Source organism: Prosopis cineraria, unplaced genomic scaffold (genome assembly GCF_029017545.1).
Source record: "Prosopis cineraria cultivar Desert tree isolate PC_DT_omini unplaced genomic scaffold, ASM2901754v1 PC1, whole genome shotgun sequence".
Lineage (NCBI taxonomy): Eukaryota > Viridiplantae > Streptophyta > Magnoliopsida > Fabales > Fabaceae > Prosopis > Prosopis cineraria.
Window position 1 is genome coordinate 51820693 of NW_026555332.1, and position 25040 is coordinate 51845732.

General features: G+C 33.5%; 3 protein-coding genes, 1 long non-coding RNA gene and 1 pseudogene across 4 annotated transcripts; 3 read left to right on the forward strand and 2 right to left on the reverse strand.

Annotated features, from left to right (window-relative positions):
- Positions 1-1656: 1656 nt before the first annotated feature.
- On the forward strand, positions 1657-3399 carry LOC129305917 (uncharacterized). Its single transcript, XR_008592061.1, has 3 exons — positions 1657-1847; positions 2512-2577; positions 3127-3399. It is a non-coding gene; the product is annotated as an uncharacterized LOC129305917 (long non-coding RNA).
- Positions 3400-8771: 5372 nt separating this feature from the next.
- On the forward strand, positions 8772-13388 carry LOC129317732 (probable protein S-acyltransferase 1). Its single transcript, XM_054962100.1, has 6 exons — positions 8772-9282; positions 10519-10707; positions 10946-11254; positions 11582-11803; positions 12350-12880; positions 12978-13388. The coding sequence occupies exons 1-6, from the start codon at positions 9202-9204 to the stop codon at positions 13080-13082; spliced, it is 1437 nt and encodes a 478-aa protein (XP_054818075.1). The 5' UTR covers positions 8772-9201; the 3' UTR covers positions 13083-13388.
- A 142-nt stretch (positions 13389-13530) lies between these two features.
- LOC129317742 (probable aquaporin SIP2-1) lies at positions 13531-15845 on the reverse strand. The gene is made up of 3 exons (XM_054962112.1): positions 15361-15845; positions 14291-14551; positions 13531-13972 (listed from the first exon to the last, which is right to left on the reverse strand). The coding sequence occupies exons 1-3, from the start codon at positions 15643-15645 to the stop codon at positions 13820-13822; spliced, it is 699 nt and encodes a 232-aa protein (XP_054818087.1). The 5' UTR covers positions 15646-15845; the 3' UTR covers positions 13531-13819.
- Positions 15846-17024: 1179 nt separating this feature from the next.
- LOC129317762 (proteasome subunit alpha type-3) lies at positions 17025-22461 on the forward strand. Its single transcript, XM_054962132.1, has 10 exons — positions 17025-17222; positions 17385-17424; positions 17505-17588; positions 18573-18646; positions 19517-19603; positions 19693-19777; positions 19889-19935; positions 21188-21253; positions 21834-21924; positions 22209-22461. The coding sequence occupies exons 1-10, from the start codon at positions 17119-17121 to the stop codon at positions 22278-22280; spliced, it is 750 nt and encodes a 249-aa protein (XP_054818107.1). The 5' UTR covers positions 17025-17118; the 3' UTR covers positions 22281-22461.
- Positions 22462-22593: 132 nt separating this feature from the next.
- On the reverse strand, positions 22594-24629 carry LOC129317752 (glutelin type-B 5-like; annotated as a pseudogene).
- Between the last annotated feature and the right edge of the window lie 411 nt (positions 24630-25040).

The window sequence follows — 25040 nt, forward strand, 5'->3', positions numbered from 1 at the left end:
AAAAAATTATCTGTTTTGATTTTAAAATAAAAACATATCTTGCAAATTATTTGATGTTAAAACATTGAGATGGTTTTTTTTTCCCCCTTCAATTTGTTTTAATAAAGATAATGACCTAAGGGTACTATTGTCATTATGTCATTTGCCTATTTTCTTTTCTCCTAATTTTCTCTTGTTTATCCAAACAAAATGGGTGATAGTATTTTCTCTTCAATTCATTTTCTTTTCTCTCTCTTTTTTATCTCAAGTCTCAACTTCCCGTATAAATAGAGCATTAATGTTAACTTGTTAAATTCATAAGAAAACTCAAATAAAATAAAAATAAAATTCAACGTTTAATAATAATACGTACGTAATCCAAAACTTATGAACCTTTATTGTGATGAACTCCCCAATGTCACTCTGCCAATTAAAATTTTGTTGTTACAGATAAACAAAATATCTAAACTGAAACCATGTAAACTTGTCTCCTGATTTATACATACATACACACACACACACACAGACACACACACACACACACACACACATATATATATACACACATACACACAGAGCTGGCGCGCGCATGGGTTTAGGTTGTCCACTTTTTTGGGGGTAGCACAGTTGGTGGGTGATCTACTACATGCGTGTGGTTCTTGTCCATGGCCCGTGGGTCGCTTTCATTAGCCTCTGATGAATGGATAACAACAGTAAGAGACAAAAAATATTATGTGTATGACTTGTGATTGTGATTTGTAAATATGTAATTCACCACTCAGCTTGATTAATAAGGGTTATTTATAGGATTTAAGCCTGGAAGAGTTTGTTTTTAAAGACAGCATCTTTATTTTTTTTATTTTAAATGAACGCAAATAATTTTGATTGCTTTTTTACATAGCTGCCGTGTAATTACGAAAGGCTTTTGCCTTCAAGAGTATGACTGCTACTATTATCATTATTATTGAAATAAGAATCTTATTTCTTTTATTTTACTGTCCATTATCCAATTATCAACATTGATATATTAAAACACAATTTTTTTAACTTAAATCTAGTGAAATTTAGACACTTTTTCTGAAAATTTAAAAATAGTTGGCAACAACGTTGGTTTTACCTTTCAGTAGAAAGGATTATAACATTTTTAGTACATGGTCTTAAATTCAAATTTATGTGAATGCTGGAAAAAAACATTTAAAGAAGCTATCTCTAATTAAACTCAACAGCGTTTTCATATAGCATGATTAAATATTCATATAAAAAAAGGTAAAAAGGTAAAAATGTTTTGAGAACTTTTCTCCAAAAAATGACTGATATATGTAACATCCTGATTTTTTATATAATAAAAAAATTGTGGAATTTAGGTTTTGAGAAAAAAAAATGATAATAATAGGAATTTATATTATTTGAGGTTATTTAGAAATAATATTATGGTTAGGTATTTAATTATGAATTTAAAAATTTAAATTTAAAACCACATAAGCAATATTTAGTTAAGATATAATACATAAATAATTTTTTTTATGTATGTATTGAAAAAAAAAGAGAGAGAGAAGGTAGAAGGAACAAAAAAAAGGGGGTGGAAGGTTGTTGTTTCTAAGTCCCACATTGGTTAGATGAGGGAAGAGAAGAGGTACTTTCATGTATAAAAAGGAGGGGGTGTGTGCATTAGGAAGCATGAGAGGCTAAGATGCAATTTAGAAAAAATTGTAACTTTTGGCCCAAAGGTTTGAATAATTAAATTTAAACCTATAGTTTTTTTTAATATAATTTTGGGACTCACAATCCCATTTTTATATTATTTTTCTCTCTTCCTCTCACGTTGCTCGGCGTTTTCTCACAAGGGGGATTATTTTCTTTTTCTTCAGGTATGTTCTAACTTTCCTGTTTAGATTAGCATTTAAAAATTTATTTAATTACAAAATTAATTTTATATTTATTTTCTAAATAATATTAGCTTTCTAGTGATACGATTATTTTGTAGGATAGAGTAAATATTTTGATTAGGATTTTTCTATAGGATAGTTAATCTGATGATATGATGGATTAAAAATATAGGTTAAAATTCTTAGGGATATAATAAATATTATAGAATATTTTCTTGAGGTTGAAACTCATGTTTAAGAATTTTTGAGTTAAAATCTAGATCTATATGGTTGAATTTATGTGGAATCTGAGACGTAGGGATAAACCTATGATTATTAAATATTTATTTAAATATGAATAGGTATTTTTGAGGTTATAGAAAGGTGATTTGAGGCTTCAGAATAATTCTAAAATTTTTAATTTATTTTTGGATGAATTTTTAGAATGTAGAAGGATAAAATTTTGATACTAGAAGTGAATTGAGGATAAAAAAAATAGTTCATTAGGGTACGAGAATTTTAGAAAAGAATTTGGGAAGTTAAATGAGGCATAAATCTTAAATTAGTGTTAATATGGACTATAGATTTAAGACTTTCTAACTCTTTAAATTAGAGTTATTTATTTTAATGTAAAATTAATATATAGTATTGTGAAATAATTATGTAGATTATATTGACAAAGATAGTGGTGAAAAAGGAGTTGTGAAGGGGAACTTGTTATTCAAGACACAAGGTAACCATTATTAATGTGTTGTGATGAGTGTGTTTGTGAATGGTTATGTGTTGTTTTGTTGTTTGGAAAAATTATAAATTATTGAAAATAAATACTGTATATACCTGTTTGAAATTATTGCCAAGTGGGTTAAAAATTTATTTTTGTTTATCATGATGAGATATTATTGTTCGGATATATTCCTGTTTGGATATTTGAATGATGCATGACTTGTCAGGGTATTTTAATATATGGTGTTAATGGGAATTTCTGTTCGGTTAATTATTACCACGTGGTAAGCCCTCATTGGACCCAATGAGTGGCGTGTCGCTTGGTCCAACTCACCTTTGGCCGGGTGATTTGGCGTCCGAGCATGGCGAAAGGAGGATATAAGGTGCAGTCATGCAAATTAAATACTTGTTCGGTTTGTTTGAAAGTATTGTTCGGTTAAATGTTTTGTGTGCCCACTTAGCAATCGCATGATTAGTTACATCCGCATGCATCATTACATATTAATTTTTGGTTACTGGGACTTTTAAGTCTCATTCCCTGTGGTTAATATTTTTACAGGAGCGAGTCCAGCCGAGAAAGCACCAGAGGTGTAACTGTGGTGTATGAGACACCATCTTTTACGTTGCCTCTTATTTTAGATTATACAATGTATCTTGTGCCAACTTAGGACATATCTTCTTTGTGAAGCATGTAAACTCTAATCCTTTTTATTAAAAGTATTTATATGACCAAGAGGATTATGTCTGTCCCTCTTGATTTATGATCTGATTTGAATAACATGCTATGAGGATCATGTCTGTCCCTCATGGTTCTAATTGTTTTTTTTAGATATTTTAAGACCTGTGGTATATTGTCTTGGATGTATCGTGGTAGAAATTTTTCTACCATGATAAGGGTTCAATGAAAAAAAAATAAAGAAAAAAAAATGATTTCTTGAATTAATAATTTGCAAAAAATCGGTCTGTAAATTTAAGAGTGTTACAATATACAACCTTTTTGAGAGCAATGTCATTTTAAAATTTTTTTAAAATGATATAACGTTGCTCTGTTATTAAAGTTGATTAGTAGTTGACCGTGTGTTTGGCTTTTATTGCAACCTGGCACTCACGTGGTATTAAAAAAAAATAGAGAGAGAGAGAGAGAGACAAGTGGCCATTGAAAAGGCTTTGCTGACTCTTATTCTTCTTCTTCTTCAATCATCATCACTTCTATTCTATTGAAAAAAAAATCATCGCCACTTCTCCATTAGAGCTTATCTTGCTGTGTTGAGCCGAACCACGCGACTAATTGGGATCTTGTGTTGATTTGCATCCTTCTCTTCATCTTTCTCCGGCCCTCTTTACATTTTCACTTAAACCTCATCTTCTTTGCTGTTTATACCCTCATTCTCTTCGCCCTTTATGTTTGCATCTACATTTGTTGATTAAGTTTCCTTCATTGTTATTGCTTGCACCTAACACATTGCTACCTCTCCTTTTTTGGGTTCAGTTTCACTATGACTTTTCAATTAAGTATATAAACAAAGGCTAAGGTTCCTTTGTTTGGTTATTGATAATGTTCTGGTCAATTTCTTTTAAAATGTCTTAATTTTTTTTTATTGATTTTGGTGTATTGACTATGTGCGTTCTTGCAATAATTTTCCCTAAATATAAGGCAGAATCAAACAACTATCACTGAGCTTGTACAAAGGTCCTTGTAACAATTCTTTGGATTTCTCAACCCCCAAATACAGCTTGCTTTAAATATAAGGCTCTAAGTACAGCTTGCTCTAAATGTACAAAGGTCCCTGAATATAAGGCAAAATGAATTTGGGTTTCAAGGTGCCTAGCTAGGGAACCGACACATCCAAGATCCTCCTTTCATAACCTACTAATGTTTGAAGCATCAAAAAACCATTTTTACCTAGTAGCTCATCATTAATCCTGAATCTTGCCAGCCCCAAAACCTCACAACAATTTGAAAGTGATCTCCATCCAAAACCCACAATAATCCTCTTCGTATAAGTACGAAGCCCGAAACCCACATCGATTTGCTTAGCGAGTCCAGGGGAAGAATTGAAGCGTCTGCACCATTCTCTTTGACTCCAACATCACTCAAGTCCCACTACCCTCAGACATTCTTGCTCTCGATGTGGCCTTAAAAATTGAGGAGAGAGGAGATGTTATGAATTTGGTGTGCTAGGAGTTTGGAGATCGAAGGTGAAGAAGTAAGTTGGAAGTTAAAGAACACATTTAAATTTAATTGTAGAAGAAGAGTAAATTAGAAAGTGACATGTGTATGTTTATTGGTCAAAGCACAAATTTGACAATCAAATGATGTTTGAGTTTAACGGTTGGGTAATATTATATCATTTTAAAAATTACAGCACGACATTATTTGAAAAAAAAAATATCAAGTGTTTTTGAAAAAAAGAAGAAGATATTTTTGCCCTTTTAACTTACTCTCTATGTCCTTATATATAAAATATATTTAATCAAATCACGTAAATTAATAAAAATTGATTATCTAATTACAAGCACAGCAATTTGCCCTCAATTATTATAAATAAAAAATAATTTTTTTAAAATAAATTAATGAGAGTATTTTTTTTAATTTAATAAAAATATAATAATTTATTCATTAAAAAATACTAACAAACTTTTATATTTAAGAATACAAAATTATTTTTTTTTATATTTAGAGATGAAAGAAGTATAAAAAAATTAAGTATGGTTGGCTGCCGTTACAACACGTTTAGTACTGCCAAATGCCAGCCCCGATTTAAGCAGCATCCTTGCTCTTTGCATCGATTTTATTTATATTTTAATTCGAAGTTAGTTGAATATTGATTGGTTGACATTCTCTGTAGGAAGGTGGTCATTTTACATTTAAATCTAAGCATATTCTACGTGCACTCCCCTTCCTCTCCTTGTGATCATCGTATTTAATATGGACAGACATGTGCTTTTTTTTTTTTGTTCATTTCACGTTATTTTGTTCCCTAAATAATTGACAATAACCCTTTTAGATTTTAAGATATACCATCTCCGGTTTCAAGTATAAATTTATTTTTTAAAATTTGTATGGTTAAAAACATAAATAATTTTTATATCATTAAATGCTCGTTTCCTACAAAATTTTTTCATTTTAATTTTGTCAAGAAAGACTTATGACTGATAGTGGTACTAGTGTTCGGGTCAAAAAAGAGAGAGCAGCACAGTAAAAGCAGCACGGCTTTCGCTAATTTATTAGTCGTCAATGACAGATGATTGAAAAAAAAAAAAAATCAATTCGGAACACATTAAAAAAAAAGCAATTTTGGCCAATTTTGTTAAAGCATGAAATATGCAATTATCTGTTTTTCTGACTTATAAATTAGATTGAAAGTAGTGTTAAAAAAATAAAATTAAGATGTATTTTATTTTTAAATTTTCGACAAAATGTATTGATGAATTTGAAGTTAAAAGTAGTGCAATATTACTTTTTAGATATTAAAAAGGGTCCAATTTTATTTCTCAATTACACCCCTCTTAATTTCAAATTAGTTGACTAAAAAAATTATAATATTTTAATTTTTAATATTTTAATAAGATACTATTAAAACAAAAATAGCATTTTTAATTGCCTATTGACATTGCATAAAGCAAATTAATTGGTTAACTAATAGCTAGTTAATATAATGGGTCAAAATAGTACTGTAATTCTGTATATGAATAGTAAATAATATTATGAAATAATAAAATTTTTAGTCTCTTAAATTTAACTTCGATCCACATGATTTTTTGTATTTTTTTTGAATTATTTTGTTAGTCTCTTAAGTTTTAAATGCAATTCAACTATCAAATTAATCTACTAAATAAAGTACATTGATGTCTTCACGATATACATACATAGTTAGATGAAAATAAATTAATTCTTAAATCAGTTTACTTTTTATCAATTGAATCTCTTATATTATATTTTGCTCTTTTACTTTTTAAAATTTTTTGAATATTTTTTTACCTAAATAATTACATTTTTTTATTAATATACATGACTATTATCAGTATTCTTTATTCATGTCAATCAATTTTAACCATATCATTGGACAAGCTTAAATGATTAAATTAATAATTGAGACAAGCTTAAATGATTAAATTAATAAAAATTAAACTTGAAGGATGAAATCCTTATATTAATCATTGGACATTTATTTATTATATTAAAAGATTTAATTGATATTAATTTTTATATAGATAATTTATTTGTAATTTTTTTAATTTTTTTCCTTGTCAACTAATAATTAAAATAATTGAGATTTAATGTTTTTTATTCTATCACTTGATGTCTTAAAAAATTTGCAAGTATTACCATTTACACTCAAACGATCCCAAACCTTCACTATATGAGACTCTGATAAAATAACATAGATTTAATGAAAGGATGACATTACACTCTTTCTAAAACTTCAGAACAATATTGAACTACATTTAACTTTAAAATAACCACCAGATCTCAAGGAGAAAATTAAGGATGAAAATGTACACTAACCCAAGAAAATAAAACAAGAGTGGTTTATCTTAACCGAGAAAAATTTGCCGGGCACGAGGTAAGACATGTCACAATTATGCAAAGCTGTCCTTTTTTTTTTTTTGTTCTTGCCAAAGTGCAGAGCTGTCATGTTCCTGTAGACGAATTATGATTATTAAATCCCCCCCCCCCCCCCCCCCCCACGCACACGCACACGCACAAGGAATTATTAAACAGCAGGATATAAGCTGTCTCAGGATAATGAAACTTATGAACTAACTTGGCCAAAAAAATTTTTGTAACTAATAATTATAATATGTACGTCCCCCTTCCAATTATCGCAGAATTGCCGTGAGGTGGCCAACAGAAATCATTTTGGATTCCTCCGAGTAGAATAAAAGAGATTTTTAGCTGCTCAAGCTTAATTTAGATAATTTGAACGTTAAAACTTTTCATTTAAAATTAGAGTAAAAATTTTCAAATGCTTTTCAAATAAAAAATTCAATAGGAAAAATAACCTTCAAAGTTAATAATATTCAAATACAAGTTGAATAAATCATCTTCTATCTTGGTCAAAACTCGATGCAAAAATATATCAATAAAAGGACTAATCCCTGTAACGAAAATGCGTAGAACATTTTTTTTTGAAAAAAATTAATCATTTCTTTCCTATAGTTTCTACCCTGTTGTAATTCGGTTGTTAAACGTTAATTTGAAACAATTAAATTTTTATAATTTGATTTAATTGTAATTTAAGAGCAGTTACTAAACTTTGATTCAATACAATTTAATGTTTATAATTTTAACTATTTAAAATATTAGTTTTTAAGCTTTGCGAAATAACTTTGGTTATTATGATTTTATTTTCCAAAATACATGGACTAAAATTTTAAATAGTTAAAATTATAGAAATTAAATTGCATTGATTTAAAATTAAGAGATTGAATTATAATTAAGTCAAATTATAAAAATTGTATCAAATCAAAGTGTAAAGAATGGGTAACTCTAAGTAAGATTTACTCATCGTTGAGGGTGTGCAAATGTACCCCCTCACTTTTGAAAAAATTATAAGTTATATATATAAATTTTATAACTTTACATTCCTATTCTTGAGATTTTACATTTTTTAAACTAAATAAAAAACATTTAATCTAAATAGCTTACTAGATACGTAGTATTTTAAGATAGATATAAGATATGAAGAATATATTTTATATAGAAGACTATATTAACATGTTCAATATATTTTTTTTAAAAAAATGAAAATTAATTTATTTATGTTAATATAATTTTATTTCTAGTGTAATTATATTATTTTTAAAAAAATTATAATTTTTTAAATTAAATTATCATGCACCATTGAGTTCGGGTCTTGCCTTTGCCATTGACTCTTAGCAATAAAACATAATTTATTTAATTATTTCTTTATTACATTAAGAAAAAAGTAGATAAGTGCGTTGAACCAAATACATTGTACCCAGATAGAGTTTCTATTTCTACTATTTTTTTGCCAACAAGTTTCTATTTCTACTATTACGCAAACTGGAGCGCGATAGAGGTAAAATAAAAAATAAAATAAAAACGCGTCAGACTATGAATTGAGTTTATGTGAGCACGAAGTGTTAAGGACGATAACAGGAGCGAAGTTGTGCCACCCACCTCACTATGATAATGTGATTTGGTGTGGATATGATTTGAATATTTGATATGTACGTACATCATCACCAAGAGGAAAAAAATTTAAAAATGTGTATCGTTTTTGTAAACAGAATCAATCAGGACCACCGAGAATGAGGGAATCACGAAGCGCGTGAATGCCACGAGAATTGGAACGTCCGCCTGCCCGCCCAATTACCTCCTCCAAGCTGCCGCCACTTTCCATTGACAGGAAGGGACTCCCAAACTTCGTTTCGTGAGCGTGTATCATCACTCTCCAAGATTATTTCCCCAGCGGCTTCTCAATTTCGATCCCACACCATCCCTTTCTTCATTGTCACTTTGACTGTCGACTCTCAAGCACACTGATTCGACGACTGCGAAAGGAATTTGAATGTCTCTGACGACTTCTGGTTTCAAAGCTGGATGATTGGTTATGTGTTTTCCGGTGGATAAAAGCTAGTTTAGGTCGGAAAGAAGAATCAGGACATGGGGCCTTCCTCTCCTTCTGGCAGCAAGGCCCAGAACGTGAAACAAAGGAGGCTTTACCAAGTGTGGAGGGGCAGTAACGTGAGTTTTTATTTTTCTATGCCTTTGGTTTGGTTCTTATTCTTGAACTTTTGCTTTTTACGTTGATTTGTTGCTTCTTGTCTCTTTCTCTTTTAATTCCATTATATTGAGAATAATGAATTTTGGGTCTCCCCTCGTCAACTTTCTTTTCTCTCTGTAAAGTAACGGATTACGAATACAATTGGATGTCAGTGGAGTATTGATATAAGTTCCATCTAATGGGAAAGTAAAACTAAGATAGTTGACTGATTATGTAACAATGATTCAGGACTAACAAATATCACTTTTTTATGGCCAGAAAAACAGATATAGCTTTTTTTGTTTATTTTAATTTTGATTCTAGGAGCTGTTTTCAAGAAACATGACTGTAATTACGGTTTATTTCATGGAAAAGTAAAACAATTAGGCTCACTGTGGACTGATTGAGTACTTTTCCGTTTGTTTATATTTATTCTGCTAGTCTTTGAGTTTGATGTTTAAGATTGCTGTATTTGATCACTTGAAGAGCTTTTCTTCAATTTCTTATGTGATTCCTCAGTGTACATGGATGATGTCCCTTGATCATGGAAATTTGAATTGTTGCTTCTCTCTCTCTCTCTCTCTCTCTCTCTCTGTGTTTAGTTAAAGATTAGCCACAAGAAAATGCAATAGTTTTGCTAGTAGCATTCATATATCAGACCATGTCCCAATTGCTTGTATTGTTTTTATTTTTTCTTTTCGGCTAACAGAAACTGTAACTTTAATAAGTCCTGATTTAAGAGCTGGTTAATTTTGCATAATTGTTGTTACTCCCTTATGCCTGCACTCCTAAAGCTGCACTCAAAGATTCGTGTATTTTTTTTGACTACCTTTTCTCTTCTTTCCACTAGTTTGCTGCGGAGGATATCTTATTCTCTCCCAAATTGTGTTTCTCTCCTTCATCACTCTAATATTACTTCTTGCTTTATTAATTAATTTCACATGGGTGAATTGTGAATCCATATTTTTACAAAAAAAAAAAAGTAGTTTGGATACCTGTTAAATTTGAAGTCTTATTTAGTATTTCGTCTTATCACAACTTATTTTCTCAGTTCTTGGCATGACTATGGATATTTTGAGCTTGTAGCAAACGTCTTCCATCTGAAAATATTGATGTAGTTGTGGTAAATTGAAAACAACCAATGTATATTATTGAAGTATGGGCATCTAGAAGAAATATCAAGTACTGATTTAGCTTTTCGCTTACATTTCTTCCAGAGATTTTTTTGTGGTGGCAGACTGGTCTTCGGTCCTGATGTGGCTTCGTTGTTTCTCACCACGCTACTAATTGCTGGACCTGCAGTTGCATTTTGTGTAAAGACGTATATTAATATTGAAGATGCTAAGAGCCCTGGTGATGCATATTGGTATCCTGTATTGTCTACTTGCGTAATTCTCACTGCTTTGGTAAGTTCTAGTTACATCCACCTCCAGAATAGGAGCTTTTGGAATTATTCTGTTTTTCTTTTTGCCTACTTAATTTGCATATCGCTCTCTCTCTCTCTCTCTCTATATATATATATATCATGTTCATTATTGAGTTATCCTTGATCCTTATCATTTTACCATTTCCTCATATCTGATGATGAGGCCTCCTTTCTTACTTTGAAAGTAAAAGCTGATGCTATGCAAAATTCGCATGCAGGACTTAGCATTCCTCTTCCTGACCTCTGGGAGAGATCCGGGCATTGTCCCTAGGAATGCAAGGCCTCCTGAGTCAGACGAAGCATTTGATTTACCTACCCCTTCCATGGAATGGATTAATGGTACAACCCCTCAATTGAAACTGCCTCGTACTAGAGATGTAACAGTCAATGGTCACACAGTTAAAGTGAAGTTCTGTGATACGTGTTTGCTTTATCGCCCACCTCGCTGTTCTCATTGCTCCATCTGTAACAATTGTGTCCAGAGATTTGATCATCACTGTCCCTGGGTTGGCCAGTGCATTGGAATAGTAAGTTCACTATGTTTCAAAAAATGAAGCTTAAGAACGTTTTGAACTGGGCCCCCACAGTACTGCAAAAAGATGCAGTAAAGGAGACTGAGAGGGGAAGACAGAAGTGGCTGTCCCCCTTACTCTTTCTCTCCAAATTTACACTGTACAGATAAGCAAGAAATGCGGAGGACCTACATTAAAAACATTCAAGTATACTGTTGCATTTTTATGCCATTTATAAACAAGTATATATAGTAAAAAGTAGACACTTTTTATTTTCTGAATTTATTTGACTGCTTATCATTACTAGATTAAGGGGTGACTTATATGTTGATATAATTGCAGAGAAACTATCGGTTCTTCTTCATGTTTATTTCAACATCAACCATTTTGTGCATATACGTCTTTGTGTTTTCTTGGATCAATCTTGCCCTGAGAGCTGTTACCCTTGGGAAGGCAATAACACAAGACTATGTATCAGATTTTCTCATAATATACTGTTTCATAGCTGTCTGGTTTGTTGGGGGCCTCACAGCTTTCCATTTGTATCTCATTTGCACAAATCAGGTGACTATCTTACTCAAAATATAAAAAAGGTCCAATTACTTAAGATGCTTGATTCACCTCTATTTATTGTGCTAGGGAACAATTAATGTTAATGTTAGGGCTTGATTGTTTGGCTAATTCATTCAGTTGGAAGCACAAAAGCCATACTGCTATAGCTACAACCATTTTACGCATCATATGAAGTGACTTTTTTTTTTTTTTTTTGGGACCAAATATGGAGTAACAGTTACAAGCATATTAAATTAAGATGTCCTAGCAACTTGAACGATACCTGTTTTTTTTCTTGTCTATCATCTTCTCCTTTCTGAAGTAGCGAGGTTTCTTTGTGGCTTCCGAAACTTCAACTATCTTTTTTAGAAAAATTCTTTTTGTGTGCTTATCTTAAGTCATCTTTTATTTATTTACATTAGAAAGAGGATCTACTTTTTCGTGTTGATTGTAAAATTATAATTATTAGCTTATTGTGAGTCTTCTGTATATGTTTTTTTCTCTAGATAGGTGCTGCTGTCAATCCTAGTTATGCATTTAACTTTTGATTTCATACAGACAACTTATGAGAACTTCCGTTATCAATATGATAAGAAGGCAAATCCTTACAATAATGGAATTCTGCGAAACTTTAAGGAAACACTTTGCTCCAAAATACCCCTTTCAGAGAATGACTTCCGATCATTAGTGCTGGTGGATGAACCTGTGATGGTTGGTTCTGTGACTCCAAATATTGAGGAAAGAAGTATGAACCAAAAGGAGAAGATTGACATTGAATTAGGAGGATCCATGCGTGCTGAGGACCTTGCTATTCCAATCCCTGAAATTTTACAGAATTTTGATTTTGATACATTGGAGGATGATATGAAATTTGCAGATCTAGAAGGACGATCTTCTTTTGATCCGTTCTACAGTGTTGAAGAAGATATGAAAGACTCCGCACAAAGCTTCGATACCTCGTTGATAAATTTGGAAAGCATTACAAATGAACATGGAGTGGCAGAATCTGTGCAACCCTCCCATGCTGAAGATGAAGGCAGAGAATCTGGTCAAAGGTCCACTGAGTCCAAGGTGGACGAAACAAACACAGTTAAGGAAGCTGATCACAGGAACAACCCAAGTTAAGCTACAATTTCAGTTTTTTGGAGCAATCATTTCTTTATAATTGCTTTATAATTGTATCCAGATGGGCCGTACACGAATTCATTGGCGCCATCAATACTGGACTGCGGAGACTGAACTTGCACAAAGTTACTATAAAGGTCAGACGAGTGTTAGTTGTAAGCTGTAAACCTCCACCTTGTGTTCAAGATAATGCATACAGATTGTTCGGATAAGTTTGCGATAGATACTGTTATAGATAGTCCACTTCTTCCAACCAAACCCTTTACCAATATTTAGAACGAATGTCCTCTGTTAACTGTAAGAAGTGCCTGTACCAACGCGGCCAGCTTACTCTCTCGCTGAAGAGGGTAAAGAGGACTAAAATGTGGAGGATATCGTTTCTAGAGTATTTTCTTCTTCTTTTCCATTTGAACCTTTTTCCGTGTAGAGTTTATTCAAGTATTTTTCATTAACTTAATCATTTTCTTTCTTTTTTCCTTCCCCATAAAACGTTTACTTGTGTATTTTTCATCGTCAAAGCCAAATCAAGCACAAGAGACACAACTCCTCAGTGAAACATAATTCTCTGCTTCTTTGTTAGTGATGTAAACATCCAAAAACACATCCTTAACAAGTTAACACATAAACCCTAACGCACGTGCATCATGCAAGCACTATAATATACAGGAGCTCAAGTTGATACAATCAGAGAAATGGCAGGGCTGCCGGGCCATATTCATAATGATACTTACAATTACAAATGAACACACATCATTTATAGTATATAGCATAGGGCATGATGATCACACGTTAGCCACCTGATGAAATAAATATGAATACCGGACTCCCACAACTTCCAAGTATGTTAATTGAAGCCAGAAGCAATCAGCGAATTAGCACTGGATAAGGTTTCATCAATCTGATTTAGTTTTTGTGCTGGTTTTCTCGTGTTGCAGGCCTAACTAGCAATTTGAATATCCACACTGCTAGTAGAGTTGCCTTTACGGGGGCAAGCCAGTATACAAGGATGTGCTCTTTCGTAATGTGGTCCCCTCGATTGTAAGCCCATCCCATCACCTGTAAGATCAAACAAAGTTTTTTTTAGCAGATGACAATGAAATGGGAAAAAAAGAAAGCAGACAAATGTTTTTTTTCCAGGATTATATTCTGAGAAACTTCCTTGGGAATTTACTATCAGGGTTCCCGATAAAAATATGGCTTGTGGAGGAAAATTTTTAGAAAACTCAATCACAAAATATCAAACTACAGAAAAAAATAATTTCCTTGTTAAGAAAAATTTGATAACAGATACATTAACATATTCCTAATTTGAGTCTTGTCTTTCTTTCAATGATTTCACAGTTGACAGATGAAACAGATAGAATTAATACTTACAGAGGCTGGGTTCATAATACCACCAGTCAGATCAGAGCCAAGTATATTAAGTGTTAGCTTGGAAATACTGGAAATCCAAGTCTTCCTATAGAAACTTCCTGGAAGTTTTGAAGCAAGCCCTAGTGATATGATGACAATTGCAAATGTTAGGAATCCTTCTGTCAGAGCACCTCGATGGATGTCAATGCTCAAACGTGGTCCCCGCCCTACTTCAGGAATTGTATCAATTATGAACCTAACCCCAGTAATAGATCCCAACACCTGAAAATGATAAACCCAAGAAAATATCAGAAATTGAGCATAATAACTTTCAATCCAGGATCTGTGCTGAAGGCATATATTGAATGCGAACATAAAGAAGGAAACAGAAGTATCAGATTAATAAAACATTGACCTTGTTTTGGCACCATCAAATTTTAAGGCGCAATGCTGCGCTAGAGCATTTGCTAAGATCTCCCAAAAGGTATAGAACTCTCTGGACAAAGCAAAGGTTAACCTATTCTGGATTGTTTCCCAATTGAAAACACTAATTCCTAGATGTAAATTTCATAATCAGCTGCATCAAACAAAAATTCATAAATAAATATAAATCATAAGGATGTGAAGACTAGACTGGGAAAATATTTTTCTATAGTGTTCTACTTTTAGCCCGCCACAGCTGTGTAATAGCATACAATCAGATAGGAAATTTCGAAACCTGAGAGCACACATCAAACACCAACAAAGAAGGGACTTTGCCAAAAGCAAACACGATTATCGATATATCAAAGATGCCAATTAAAAAGAGTGAAGTTATCAATTCATCAAAAACTCACTGCAACTAACAAGGTTTGATTAAGTATATTCTAATCAGCTCTAAAATGCTTCACTCAAAGATGATGCAATTACAATGACGAGCATGCGATCAGCAATGACTCAGGATACCATTTTTAACTTGCAGATACAGAGCCTTAACTAATTTCAGAAAATCCACACCACACAAGTCCTTCCCTTATATTATTATCATCTTCACACCCTAAGCTAGATAAACGAGAATAACTAAACCCTGTCCGAAAATAATGTTACCAAACCTGAGTGGGAATTCTAGCGCCAACGCAGAAAAGGAAATTGCTGAAATCTCCAGAAATGGCACCGGCTAAAACTGTGAGAGGATTATAGGCACCGCCATGGGTCCATATTCCCAACAATGCAAAAAAGAACATATTTATGATGGAAAGCGTCATTTTCACGGCCTCAAGAACTGGCTGGTGACTCAACCCCAAATATCTGGAGACAGATACCTTAATTAGAACCCCAGACCACACCCACATGAAGGACATGAGGAAATCTGAAACAAGCAGCCGAACCCTTCCCATCCTTTTCTGCTACTTGGAACTATGAATTGTGTTGTGTATTGTTCTTTCTTTTCCTCCGACAGAACCCAGACTCTAAATGGCCATTTCTATCCGCCGTTTGTGGGTATTGCCGTGGGCATGGAGGCGTGGAGGCCCCCGAAACCGGTCAACGGACAATCGTATGAGTTCGAATTTTCAGGTGAGATAGTAATCGTAAACATATTTTCACAGGCTTGATGGATCCCTTAAAAAAATGGCAATTTAGTGATTTATCTTTACTCGGAAAAACCGGAGAAGCAGAAGGTTTTTTTGGGCTAATGAAAGAAAATGTATTTTTCCATCAAGAATTAAATATATTTATAGTTACATATAATTTGTTGGCAAAAAACTTTATATATAATTATAATTTCAATTTAATATAATTTATATCTCTATATATAATGCAAAAATAACAGAGGCACAACTACTTTTTTATCATGATCGTCTCATGTTTACTAGTGCATATACTGGACAGGACTTCAATCTAATTTAAAATTTGGCCTTTTTTATGAAAAGAGATTAAATTAAGTAACCTATAATTTAATTGGATTCTGATATCATCTAAAACTGAACGGGATATGACTATTCTAGTAGGAGCAAAAAAATGGTCTCGATCTTTTTTAATATTTCACTCTTTTTTTTTATTTATGAAAGATAACAATTTATTTTAACTTAATAAGCTCAATTAACATAATAAAATTATTTATAGTTAATATAAAATTTATCATAATAACAATAATTACAAATTCATAATAATTTCTAACAATAATAAAGATATTTTAATTACAAAACAAAAGATTCAACAAATGAAATAATTTTTAAAATTAAACAACATTCAACATGTTTGAAATTAATTAAACTAAGTTAACAACAAATTTTATTAATAAAAGGAGAAAATTGAAGTTAATTAATGCAAAAATTTTGTTCAATATTCATGTCCTTAACAAGTATAAAACACAAAAAATTATTAATTATTATAAATTAATTTGTTATAATAATAATATTAATTAATTAATTATAATTATATTAACTAAATTTATAAAGCTGGATTGGACTTAGTTTGATCTCTTGTCCAATTTAATTTAAAAAAAAATTAAGTCTTTTTTATCTTACAAATTTATCCTAATCAAATTAAACTAAATTGTCTTGAGTTGGATTGGATGAGGCCGAATCAAACCAAAGAGCTTTTGGACGCCCTTGTTTAGTGTAAAAGACCAGTATAATCTGCTTAGTCGGAAAGAAAAAGATTTTGAAACGTAATAAAATATTCAAAAATTTTAATCTCACAATGTGTCGTGCCAAAAAAAAAAAAAAAACTTTTGCCATTTTCTTGAAGCGAAAGGCAAAACCTTTCTTATTTGTTATTTCCATGCTCTAGTAGGGCTCCAGGGGGAAGTCAAGAGTGACATTCGATCACGGCCAAGATTTGGTACCGCCAATTGATCGTTAGGAAGCATGAGTAGCATCGGAACAGGTTATGATCTCTCAGTCACGACTTTCTCGCCCGATGGCCGAGTTTTCCAGATCGAGTATGCAGCCAAAGCTGTCGACAACAGCGGGTACCTTGCTGCCGCTTCCTCTTCCTTCTCTTCTTCTGCTGCTTGATTTTCCTTTTTATGTTTGTTGCTAGACATATCAGAAGTAAATATGATTTTTTTTCCTGGCTTGCCGTTAGTCGGATTGTAGATACTGGGATCTTACTGTCAAAACTTTTGTTGCAGAACTGTGATTGGTATCAAATGCAAGGACGGAATTGTGATGGTAGATATTTTGTAAATGCGTTCATCCCATGTTTTCAGCATCTATGTGCTATTCTTTTCTCAACATTAACCTAATTTTAGGGGGTCGAGAAACTTATTCCGTCCAAGATGATGCTGGCGGGTTCCAATCGAAGAATACACTCTGTTCATCGCCACTCGGGCATGGTACCATGTTATTTACTTTTAGTTCTGACTGTTCTGTTTTTGCACATCTTGTTATTTCTTCCTTGTTAATCTTTTTCATGGTGTGATAACCATAGAATGAATACTTGAAAGAGACCTCTATGATATGCCTTCTTGTTTAGGGACGACCTCACTAACTTGTTAAGCGGTGTGGAAATTGGTAGAATCCTAGATTTATTCACTGATTGGCTGATTGAGCATGTATAATACTAGAGATTGTTGAAAGAAGCGGTGATAGTTGAGTGAGTTATGGAGATCGAAGAAAATGGAAGTTATGTTAGATGAGTAGCATTTACTAGAACTGGATTTTTGTTGGAACGAACTAAAAGCACCTGAGCGAGTGGTATCCAAACAGCTTGAATGTCTACTTATACCCACCCTCTTCCGCACCAAAGCAAAATTCTTTGATGTGAGACTTAAAGCTGCACTGCTTGGAGAGGGTGGGATCCAAGTATGCGCATATGCTCATACTTTTTAAGAATAAAGGTTAAAGGTTAAAACTACTTAACTGGAGTTCTTTTAGTATTGATGCGAATTATTGTTTCATATCAAGTTGGTCTTTCGGTTCATAGCACTGAATTTTATATTCCTATCCTCAAACTATATTTGACTGTTATTACTAAAACTGTGATTTTGGGTTGTGATGTCTTTAATTTCTGTTCTTTGGAAGTAAGCGCAAATCATAAAAGAAGAAAAGCAATGGTGGATAAATTCTTGTTTTCATCTGGTGCAATGCACCAATGTAACTGAACTTTTATATCATTATAACTAGGATATAGCATTGGGATTTTATTTAAGAATTTTTGGACTACAATGCCATTTATCACTCTCTTGTTGCTTTGGTGCCCTGCATAATTGCTCAGGAAATGTCTATTGTTGAGTAAATTTTCTTTCTCATATAAAATTTTTGATTATCCCTATATTTGAATATCTGTGAATATATTCATAATATTCTTCCAATTTCAGGCGGTGGCAGGATTAGCAGCTGATGGGAGGCAAATTGTTGCCAGGGCTAAGTCAGAAGCTACTAATTATGAAAGGTTTTATATTGTGCTCCTTGCAACATTTGAAGATTGTCCCTTGATTTCCATAATTTTGCATTTTTTATGCATTTTGACCGATTTAACACTTTCTCTATTTTCTGTTGATAAGCCATTGACATGATAGATATATGGACTGATTGAATCACTGTATGGTATTATTCAGCTTCATCTTATGTTCTCATTTTGAGTACTAGGTGCAATTTTCAGCACTGTTGCTTACCTACCAATAACCAGCAAAAGATTTTTTAGGATGGGCTACATATTTTATCATGAAGCCAATGAACCTATGAATTGACAGATTTGTGGATATTGCTGTCTGCATTTAAACACGGCCATTGATTTTTCATCTGTGAATTTGTTGAGTATACTCTATTATGACACTTCAAGTTGAAGTTACGGTTTTAATGATAGGGCATATTGAATTGTTCAGTGTATGGATGTCTTGGTAACCTTCTCTGCTAGTTATGGCATATATACTTTAATGCTTGCGATTTTATATGCTTAGACTTCCTTCTCTATAGAGGAAGGCGCAATTGCATTGCTGTTGATAAAAATAGAAGTAACTGTGCAACATTTTGATTGCAACAAACATTTGCTTAGTAGTTGACTGTAATAAGCTGTAACCTAACAAATATTATTCTCTTTTTAATGGTAAGCAGTCATGTTTCAAGAATGAGGCCATGGTTCATTATAATAAACTCATTTCTTTATCAATTAACCTAAGGTCATGATTTATGTTGTGCCTTATTCTGATTAACTAGTAAATGAAAACTATAATGACATTGTATCTCGAGATTTTGAGGTATTATTAAATATTTTGGTTCAATTTATGAAAAGAAGACATGTTTCATTCATTTCTCTTTTCAGTGTTTATGGTGAACAAATTCCTGTCAAGGAACTTGCTGATCGGGTGGCTAGCTATGTGCACCTTTGTACACTATATTGGTGGCTCAGGTTAAATGATATCTGATTGAATGTAATTAATCTTCAAATTGTATTTCCTTATGGTTCACTGTATTGAAAGAACTACAATGCTTTTGCAGACCTTTTGGATGTGGTGTCATACTAGGAGGTTATGACAGAGATGGACCACAATTGTACATGGTTGAACCATCCGGTGTTTCCTATGTGAGTCTATATTTGTTATGGCTATGCCATGGCTTTGTTAGCAGATTGTTCAAGTTATTTTGTTTAGTTTCATTTGTATTTTTGTACTGATTTGTTTTGGCATTTGTTTAGAGGTATTTTGGTGCAGCAATTGGGAAGGGCAGGCAGGCTGCTAAAACGTAAGTGAGATCAGTTTTATAATCTTTTTTTGTAGTAATCATTAATGTGATGCTGTGCCAAAATTAATAATAACTTTGAGGTGATTAAGCATCAAATCTTGGGGTTTAAAATTTTGAAAAGTTGCTGAACCTTGAGAAGATTGCAATAGACGTCATTTCTTTAGTGCAGTGGGAATTGTTCTTGTGAAGTTGTGAGAATCATGAGACCAGCTAATAACGTGTGAGGACAACTTTCCTCTTGTTTGTGTAGTTTGATTTTACTCTAATCGTGTGAAGGGAATTAACTAAAGAAGCCAACCTATACTATTATTTAGAATTTATTTTCTCAAATCCTGTAGCCATCGAGTCAATCCAAATAAGAGCACACAATTGTACTCATTGGATGTAACCTGGCAAAAAGTAGCAAGAGAGAAATGGACTTGGATTGGAAATATGACTGGATTAGTATCGTCAGTTATGGAGTCTATCAAAAATCTCTTCAACTAGAAAGCTTAAACTAATAAGTGGTTGCCCGATGAATGGTTTTTACTGCCCTCTATCATGCTCCCTTACATAAAACTAAAAGCCTTATGGGCTTGAAGTATGGAGTACACATTGGTTCACAAAACTGTGATGAAATTTAACTTTCAATTAAGAAATGGGAGGCAATTGAACACTTGCCTATGAGGTCCTAGAGACTCTACTATGTTGAGGCTGCTTTGCTTTTACTAAAAAGCTTAATCTGCAAAGTTGGATCGTGAAAGATTTTGGTTAGTCTATAAAATAGTGAGGTTCTGCAATCTGTGGCATTTTAAACCTTGTGCTTTAGTTGCCTTAATCTTTAGGAACATGGTGGGGAGGGCCAAAAGATTTTGCTGTCAACAATGATGAAATAAAATGTTCCAATTGTGTGTTGGGAAGACCTTGGCAGTGGTCAACATCATATCCCTTTTTCTCTTTATTGGGCCATTAGGATGTAAGAATTGTTTATTTATTAATTTATCAATTATGATAAAATTGAATATTGCTTTTCTTTTTAGAATTTTGTCTCCTATGTCAGGGAAAGCTCAAGTTTCTTGTTACAAACCATATCTCTGTTTATTAGCATAACCTTTACATTTATGCACAAATCTGTTTGTTGGAAGTCTTGAAGATAAAACTGTAGTACTTCCTGTAATTTTTTGTTCTTTAATTGCTCTTGTTGCTATTGTAATATTGGGATGACAGTTTTAGTGAGATGGTTTTAAATTGTTCTGCTTAATTCTTTTGGCAGAGAGATTGAGAAGTTGAAGCTTTCTGACATGAGTTGCCGCCAGGGAGTTATTGAGGTAGCCAAGATGTAAGTAGCTCGATTATTGCTGTAACGTTTATATAGCAATTTATTTGGACATATTTTGGATAGGAGACTACTATTTATTTTTTTTAATTTACGTTTTAAGTCTGGATTGGTGTGTGAGATATCACAATCACAGTTACAGATTTAAAATGTTAGAAAAATTGAGCAGCAAGGGAAAGATAAGGCTCCTGGCTAATCAAAGAACATCATGGGATGCATGTAGCAAATTTAATATGTTGAACGGCAATAGATTTTGATTGAGATTTTTATAGCATATGGTAAATTTATGGAACTAAACATAAGCAGTATGAAGGCTTAGGTTTTTCATACATATTGAGGCTGTTCCAACGTGAAGCAATCAGATTAAAATTTTCATTCATGAAAAGAAAAGTGATAATTATCATTGACCACTATTCCACTGCTGGGGTTACATTAACTTTTATAGTTTCTGGAATGCAAGAGGATTGTGGTCCTGGAGCGGGATCTTTTGTGCTTGACAGGGGAAGGGGGGAAATTTAATTTATCCTATGTACTACTAAAATTGTTAATTACAACAAAATTGTTTGTTTTTTGTGGCAAGCAGTATTTACGGAGTTCATGATGAGGCCAAGGATAAAGACTTTGAACTTGAAATGAGCTGGGTGTGTGATGAATCAAACCGCCAACATGTGAAGGTAATACCTGGCTTTTATACAAGGGGCGTGTGTGTGTGAACATGCAACAGATGAAACATAATAGGAGCAACATCGGTTCATTTTTTTTACGACTTACTGAAGGAGTTGATTGTTAAGTAACATAGCTGTTACATTTTCTTTACCCTCCTGGATTGAGATATTAGTGAAACATGCACTCAGGTGTAGAGGCTCCGATTTTTGGCATGGAATGATAATTATTAGCCAATGTTGGAAGCTTATTAGTGTAACATTCCCAGGATTAATTTCATCATATCGATGTGCAGGTGCCGGATGAACTTTTGGAACAAGCGAAGGCAGCAGCCAAGGCAGCTCTTGAAGAGATGGATGCAGATTAGCCGTCAACAATTTTTTTATATTCTGGGTTTGTATTGCATGTTCTGTGATCGAGCATTTGGAACATTAATACTTAATAGGCTCTTCGTCCTCGGATGGTTTCATCTCCCTGGAGATAAATGCTATGAAGTGTGGAGTGGATTCTCTTCCTAATGTAACATCAAGTGATTTACTTCCATTTAAGCTGTGCCTGATAAAGAGCAAGAAATATATCTAGGCCAAAGAATATATTTAAAGCAGTTCTAACTTCACTAAAAGCATCAAATTAAATGTAGTTCAAACACCTCCATACTCAACTCAAAAACTTCAAGTCTCGTTCAAAGTGTAGATGGCACTATCAAAGAGAAAATTGAAAGCTCTTTATAAATAGTAATGCTAAGGCTTATTTTGTCTTAAAGAGGATATCATTTATCTACTGTGGGAGGGAAGAAAATGGCATCATTAGTCCTCTTTGAACGGAAGAGCTGTTCAAGTCCTGAATCCACATTCAAAGCAGCTTCCAAAACCGTAGGAGACAGCGCCTTCCACACCGAAGAACTTCCAGCCAAATGGGTGAAAATAGGACTGTCCAACAATGAGAAATGATCAGAACTATAGACATGGTCATAAATTGCATAAAAGGTATGATCATTCAGCAATTGAGGTAAATAGTGAGAGGCTTACTTTGGGATGGTGATGATAGAGAACCACTCCATTCCATCAGGATCAGCTATCTTTGAGGCCATATAGAACCTGGGTACAATGAACAAATAACCTTCTTCTATGATTGTCTCCAGCACTCTCTTGCCGTTGGGACCAACAACCTGAACCCGACCCCTTCCTCTGACAATATAAGTAAGCTGCAAGGCAGAGTCACTAAGAAAATCCAGGAGAGCACATGGCACTTCCATCTAACCTGACAAGATCTGCTCCAAGTCCAACCTAACCAACCGATGGAAGATTCTTAGTGTTCAAAACCACAACTCTCCCACCCCCTTTAATGTCAACGTCCAATGGAGCCTCCAGACAGTTAAGTGCCATACCAGTAAGATGATCCTGCTTTGGCTCGGGAAGCTTAATGTTCCCTTCAAGCTTCGCAATGCCTTGACTTGATTGGTTCCCAACAATGGACTTGACGTCGTTTTCGTCCAAGTCCCAAGCTTTGCCCACAAACTCAAGTGGAAAAACCAGTGAAGATTCCATCAGAACCCGTGAGAAAGAAGTTGGTAAATTCACCAGCCTTGTGAGCTTTGGAAGTATCGCCTAGGAAAAGAACAACCAATTCGGTGTCGTCTTTATTGAACCACCATGTCACAGCACCGAAAGGGAGTGCCATGGCGTCGCCTTTTTTAATTGCAAGAACCTTCTCTTCTGATTCAGGGAGCACGACTCCAGCAACCCCGATTCCAGAGAGGCCATCTCACAGTTAAGAAATATACAACTTCAATTTGAAAGGGGAAATTGAATGTTGTATTGAACAATTTTAAGCTGACTATAACTCCCAAGCCAAGAATTGGAAATATAAACATGGATTATTTTAGATAATTACAGGATTGCCCATAAAAGTATCAGGACGTGTTATTTATTATTATTTACATTTTTACGTCTCTTATTTTAAATAATTTTGAATATATCTTCCATAGTAATCAAGAACCGATTTTAAATTTTACCAGCTGTTATCCGCCTTTCCTAAATATTGTAGGATGAGGACAGCAAATAGTAATTAATAAGAGATGATAGTACAGTAATCGAGTTAATTAATCCCAGAGCAGGATGCAGTTCAACTTAAAATTTCCGAGAATCAAAGATTATGAAGAAAAACATGACCCATATCATATGGCAACAATTCAATATGATAAAAACAGATCTGAATAATAATAAAGTCATGCGTGACCACGCTAATGAAAAAGACGCTTTTTTATGGTAAAAATTACAGAAGACATGAATGCAATCAAAGACGATCGAATAGATACCTTGAAGAACATATGCAACCTTGGGAGAGTCGGAGAAGCTGGGAAGTGCGAAGCCGTACTTATCGAGATTGAGCTTGGCGGCACCGATATTGCCATGGCTTAACATCGGGAGCTCAGAAGGAGACCACGAATAATACGACCCTCCATTGCCTCGATGCACTTGCTTCGCCAATTGAGGACTTAGATCTATCGCCATGTCTCCTTACTTTCTCTCTCTCTCAATTACTTAAAACCCACAATTGAAGATCACAGACGCAGGTCAAAGAAGGATCACAGATCTCAAGCACTATGTGAGCATGGGAAAGCCCTCAAGCTTCCGTGTTAATTTACAGACGATTAGGCATTGTGGAGTCTTTATCTGCTTGAGTACTCAACACCAAACTAGATTCTGATAGGGCGTATATTATCATTATTATCTGGAAAATACTGTTTTGAAATTGGAATCACATATATCTCTTATATTCTCGTTAAATTAGAAAATTACTAATGAAAATATAAAAATGCATGTTATTAGGACACGTACTCTCTTTCTCGTTACCTCTCTCTTCCATTATAATGGTCAGGAAAGGAAACAATGACCTCATCCTTCACATGCAAGAAGATCGTTGTCTTCTCCATACTCATCCACTTTTTTATAAGAAACGAGGATTCCGAGGTTGAAGAACACGCTTCATCAAGAATCAGGTTATGTCTTAATATTCACGTTAGTTCGTACTTTGGCAGGCTACATTAACATTCGAAGTATCATGTAAAAACCGCTCCCAGCCGTTTTGATGGATGCGTAGGAGTATAAATATATGATCAATAGCA

Coding starts and splice junctions, on each gene's coding strand:
- LOC129317732 (XM_054962100.1), top strand. CDS start 9,202: ATGGGGCCTTCCTCTCCTTCTGGCAGCAAGGCCCAGAACGTGAAACAA. Junction 9,283..10,518: donor AAGTGTGGAGGGGCAGTAAC/GTGAGTTTTTAT, acceptor CATTTCTTCCAG/AGATTTTTTTGTGGTGGCAG. Junction 11,255..11,581: donor TTGGCCAGTGCATTGGAATA/GTAAGTTCACTA, acceptor ATATAATTGCAG/AGAAACTATCGGTTCTTCTT.
- LOC129317742 (XM_054962112.1), bottom strand. CDS start 15,645: ATGGGAAGGGTTCGGCTGCTTGTTTCAGATTTCCTCATGTCCTTCATG. Junction 14,552..15,360: donor GCGCTAGAATTCCCACTCAG/GTTTGGTAACAT, acceptor TATCATTTTCAG/GTGTTGGGATCTATTACTGG. Junction 13,973..14,290: donor GTATTATGAACCCAGCCTCT/GTAAGTATTAAT, acceptor TTGATCTTACAG/GTGATGGGATGGGCTTACAA.
- LOC129317762 (XM_054962132.1), top strand. CDS start 17,119: ATGAGTAGCATCGGAACAGGTTATGATCTCTCAGTCACGACTTTCTCG. Junction 17,425..17,504: donor GCAAGGACGGAATTGTGATG/GTAGATATTTTG, acceptor ACCTAATTTTAG/GGGGTCGAGAAACTTATTCC. Junction 21,925..22,208: donor CAAACCGCCAACATGTGAAG/GTAATACCTGGC, acceptor ATCGATGTGCAG/GTGCCGGATGAACTTTTGGA.